The sequence below is a fragment of the Penaeus chinensis genome, chromosome 14, assembly GCF_019202785.1.
Source record: "Penaeus chinensis breed Huanghai No. 1 chromosome 14, ASM1920278v2, whole genome shotgun sequence".
Lineage (NCBI taxonomy): Eukaryota > Metazoa > Arthropoda > Malacostraca > Decapoda > Penaeidae > Penaeus > Penaeus chinensis.
In genome coordinates this window covers 1,222,933-1,227,932 of record NC_061832.1, presented here as the reverse complement: position 1 = coordinate 1,227,932, position 5,000 = coordinate 1,222,933, and the positions used below count along the sequence as shown (strand labels likewise).

Here is a 5,000-nt window from a genome sequence, read left to right as displayed (position 1 = left end):
ACACTACTACTAATACCACTACCACTGCCACTGGCATTAAATATTATATTTTTCATCATCACCATAATAGTCAGATCATTATTATTATCATCATCATCTTTATCATCTTCACCTTCACCTTAACCTTCACCCTCATCCTCATCATTCTTATCTTTTTCATCATCTTATGTTGTTGTCATCACCTTAGTTGTAAATCTCTGTGATTATTTTTATGCAGTCTCCATCCTCCCCCAGTTATCACAGATATCTGTGTGCCCATTTTTATTCCGCCTAATCTTGCTGCTTTCCTCCTTCCATTAGAGCTTGCCGTGGTTCTGGACGACGAAGACCTCAAGGCTCTTCCTGTGTTCGTGTCGGGGAAGAGGGACACAGCACTGAAGATAGCAGGTAAGAGCGAGTGGAGGTTAGGAATGGAGATGAGGGAAAAAATAGGGGAATATAAGAATAGAGAGAGGGAGTGGGCAAAGGAAATGAAGAAAAGAAAAGAGAAAAGAGAAGAGAGTGATAGAAAAAGAGGGAAGAACTGTAGAGAGGAAAGAGAGAGAGGATGAGAAAGACAAATAGAGGATGAAAAAGAGAGAAAGAGAGAGGATGAGAGAGAGAAAGAGGGAGGATGAGAGAGAGAGAGAGAGAGAGAGAGAGAGAAATGAAGAGAGAGAGAGAGAGAGAAATGAAGAGAGAGAGAGAGAGAGAAATGAAGAGAGAGAGAGAGAGAGAAATGAAGAGAGAGAGAGAGAGAGAAATGAAGAGAGAGAGAGAGAGAGAAATGAAGAGAGAGAGAGAGAGAAATGAAGAGAGAGAGAGAGAGAGAAATGAAGAGAGAGAGAGAGAGAGAAAAGAAGAGAGAGAGAGAGAGAGAGAAATGAAGAGAGAGAGAGAGAGAGAAAAGAAGAGAGAGAGAGAGAGAGAAATGAAGAGAGAGAGAGAGAGAGAGAAATGAAGAGAGAGAGAGAGAGAGAAATGAAGAGAGAGAGAGAGAGAGAAATGAAGAGAGAGAGAGAGAGAAATGAAGAGAGAGAGAGAGAGAGAAATGAAGAGAGAGAGAGAGAGAGAAATGAAGAGAGAGAGAGAGAGAGAGAATGAAGAGAGAGAGGAGAGAGAGAGAGAGAAATGAAGAGAGAGAGAGAGAGAGAGAGAAATGAAGAGAGAGAGAGAGAGAGAAATGAAGAGAGAGAGAGAGAGAGAAATGAGAGAGAGAGAGAGAGAGAGAGAAGAGAGAGAGAGAGAGAGAGAAGAAGAGAGAGAATGAAGAGAGAGAGAGAGAGAGAAATGAAGAGAGAGAGAAATAAAGAGGGAATTTCAGAGAGAAAGATTTGTGTCTGTGTTAGGAAAGAGGGATGAGTGAATGAGGGAGCAAGGTAAGAAAAAGAAGGCAAAAGAGGGAGAAAGAGTACTGGGGACAAACATGAAAAAAGGAAGAATTTTTGTCATATCTTCAGATTTTAACCCACTGCCGCCAGGAAAAAGGAATTAAAAAATGGGGAAAATGCTGCGCTCATTTTTTATATCTTCGTGAAATGTCTCTGCACAAAGATGGCTCTGCTAGTACTTAGCCACAAAGGAGTCAATTACTTGATCTTGAGACCTTACCTTATTTCACCTTTCCTTGAATTGGCGGGAAAACGTATTTTTTTACTAGTGCTATGAATATCAATGGTGTTATTTTTATTATAAAAATTTTAATTACTATAATGTTATAAACATTAGTAACAGCAAACTAAGATAACGTAAAATATTTTTGTAAATCAATGAAAAGATTGACCTGGCTCACTGGTGCTAGTACAAGTGTAGCCATCTATGTATAAAAACAATTAAACAAATAAACTCAGTGGGCATGGCATGTACATACATGCCATACCCGTTGGGAGTGGGTTAACATGACTGAATTTTCAGTGAAGGTTCTTCCTGCATCTGGCAGTCCACATGGGACAATAGAGAGGGAAGTAATTTGCTCATCACATTGTGGCCCTACGGCCTCCTCCAGCCTCCTTTTGACACATTTCAAACACCTTTTTTTTTTTTTTTAGTTTTCCTCACTTGGATCAAGAGCAAAAAAGACCCATCCTTGGGTGGGAAGGCTAGGCTGGTGAAACAGCATCATGGGGCATTGTGCCATATTGGGAGATCTGAATGACATTGAAGAGACTGAAGGGTATCTGTAGGATGCATAAGGCATCAAAATACACTGATAATCTGATTCAAGGAATTGTGAGTTCTGGGCTTTTCATCAAGGCAGAGGAAATTTTGACTGAGAACCTGGAAAGTGTCTTCAAATCCCCTGGTGTGGTGCATGTCATGGACCCAGTGTTGCACTCCATGTCCGCTGTGTCTAGACATAGAAGGCTCCACAAGTGCTTCATTGCCAAGCAGTCAATCAGGAGATCTATTTAACTTACCTGCCTACCCCTTTTGCTTGATTTTTAGAAAAAAAAATTTTTTTACTCCTTATTACTGTCATTAACATTATAATAATCGTAATGTAAACAATTATGATAACAACGTCAATATTAATAGCACTGAAAAAAAAAGATCAGAAAACTCGAGCAAAGAGAAAATCAACGGAAGACACATAGGCTCATTCATTTGGTCCTTGGTGGCTGATCACTTGTAGAGCCATTCATGATCTACGTCCAGGAGAAAACAACAGTAGACAGTGTGAATTACTCGGAACCAATGGGTTAAATTGATGGGTTGTTTTAGAGATATGTAAACACCTGTTTCAGCTAGAGAGATGCCATCTTATTGTATTCAGACTAACCTAGCCTTCTCCACCCTGGACAGAGCTTTCTTGATCTCACCTCCTCCTCCTTCCCACTCCTCCCTCTCCTCCCTCTCCTCCCTCTCCTCCCTCTCCTCCTTCTCCTCCTTCTCCTCCCTCTCCTCCCTTTTCCTCCCCCCTCCTCCCCCCCTCCTTCCCTCCCTCCCTCCTCTCCTCCCTCTCCTCCCTCCCCCTTCCCTCCTCTCTCCTCCCTCTCCTCCTCCCTCCTTCTCCCCCTCCTCCCCCCTCTCTCCTCCTTCTCCTCCCTCTCCTCCCTCTCCCTCCCTCCCCCCCCTCTCCTCCCTTTTTCCCCCTTTTCCCCCCCTCCCCCTCCCTCTCCTCCCCCTCCTCCCTCTCCTCCTTTTCCTCCTCTCCTCCCTCCCCCCTCTCCTCCTTCTCCTCCCTCTCTCCCTCTCCTCCCTCCTCCTCCTTCTCCTCCCCCTCCTCCCCTCCTCCCTCTCCTCCCCTCCTCCTTTCCTCCTTTTTTCCCCCCCTCCTCCCTCTCCTCCCTCCCCCTTTCCCCTCCTCCTTTTCCCCTTTTCCTCCCTTTTCCTCCCTCTTTCCCTCCCTCCTTTTCCCCCCTTTTCCTCCTCCCTCCCTCTTCTCTCCCTTTTTCCTTTCCCTCTCCCTCCCTTCCTCCTTTTCCTCCCTCTTTCCCCCCTCTCCTCCCTTTTCCCCTTCCCCCTCCCTCTCCTCCCTCTCCTCCTCTCCTCCTTTTTTCCCCTTTTCCTCCCTCCCTCCTCTCCTCCCCTCCTCCCTCTCCTCCCTCTCCTCCTTCTCCTCCTTCTCCTCCTCTCCTCCCTCTCCTCCTTTTCCTCCCCTTTTCCTCCCTCTCCTCCTCTCCCTCCCTCTCCTCCTTCTCCCTCCCTTTTCCCCCCTCTCCTCCCTCTCCTCCCTCTCCTCCTTCTCCTCCCCTCTCCTCTTCCTCTCCTCCCTCTCCTCCCTCTCCTCCCTCTCCTCCCCTTCCTCCTTCTCCTCCTTTTCCTCCCTTCTCCCCCCTCTCCTCCCTCTCCTCCCTCTCCTCCCTCCCTCCCTCTCCTCCCTCTCCTCCTTCTCCTCCTTTTCCTCCCTCTCCTCCTTTTCCTCCTTTTCCTCCCTCTCCTCCTTTTCCTCCCTGCTCCTCCTTCTCCTCCCTCTCCTCCATCTCCTCCCTCTCCTCCCTCTCCTCCCTTTCTCCTCCCCCTTCTCCTCCTTCTCCTCCCTCTCCTCCCCCTCCTCCCTCTCCTCCCTCTCCTCCTCTCCCCCTCTCCTCCCTCTCCTCCCTCTCCTCCCTCTCCTCCTTCTCCTCCTTTTCCTCCTTCTCCCTCCTTCTCCTCCCTCTCCTCCCTCTCCCCCTCTCCCCCCTCTCCTCCCTCTCCTCTCTCTCCTCTCCTCCCTCTCCTCCCTCTCCTCCCTCTCCTCCTTCCTCCCTCCTCCCTCTCCTCCCTCTCCTCCCTCTCCTCCCTCTCCCCCTCCTCCTCCTCTCCTCCCTCTCCTCCCTCTCCTCCCTCTCCTCCTTCTCCTCCTCTCCTCCCTCTCCTCCCCCTCCTCCCCCTCCACCTCCTCCTCTCCTCCTTCACCTCCTTCTCCTCCTTCTCCTCCCTCTCCTCCCTCTCCTCCTTCTCCTCCTTTTCCTCCCTCTCCTCCTTTTCCTCCCTCTCCTCCTTTTCCTCTTTTCCTCCCTCTCCTCCCATCTCCTCCCTCTCCTCCCTCTCCTCCCCTCTCCCCTCTCCCCCTCCTCCTTTCCTCCTTTCCTCCTTCTCCTCCTTCTCCTCCTTCTCCTCCCTCATCCTCCCTCTCCTCCTCTCCTCCTCTCCTCCCTCTCCTCCTTTTCCTCCTCTCTCCTCCCTCTCCTCCCTCTCCTCCCTCTCCTCCCTCTCCTCCTCTCTCCCTCTCCTCCCTCTCCCTCCCTCTCCTCCCTCTCCTCCCTCTCCTCCCCTCCTCCCCCTCCTCCTCTTTTCCCCCATCTCTCCCTTTTCCCTCCTTTTTCCTCCCTTTTCCTCCATCTCCTCCTCTCTTCCCATCTCCTCCCTCTCCTCCCTCCCCCCCTCTCCTCCTTTCTCCTTGCCTCTCCTACCCTCTTCCCTCTCCTCCTTTTTCCTCCTTCTCCTCCCATCTCCTCCCTCTCCTACCCTCTCTTCCTTTTCTCCTTCTTCTTCCTTTTCCTCCTTCTTCTCCATACTCTATCCTCCTATCATCCCTTTCCTCCTTCTGTCCCTCTCCTCAAAACTCAAATTTTCAAAAAATCACTTCTAAAACTCCT

The 5,000-nt window shown here is 49.4% G+C and overlaps 1 protein-coding gene across 1 annotated transcript in view; it reads left to right on the top strand.

Moving 5' to 3' along the window:
- LOC125032034 (long-chain fatty acid transport protein 4-like) overlaps nucleotides 1–5,000 on the top strand; it is a gene marked incomplete at its 5' end in the record, with an annotated part of 36,627 nt that overhangs the window by 2,183 nt on the left and 29,444 nt on the right. The window contains 1 exon segment of the mRNA XM_047622994.1: nucleotides 301–387. Coding sequence (XP_047478950.1) covers nucleotides 301–387 — 87 coding nt within the window.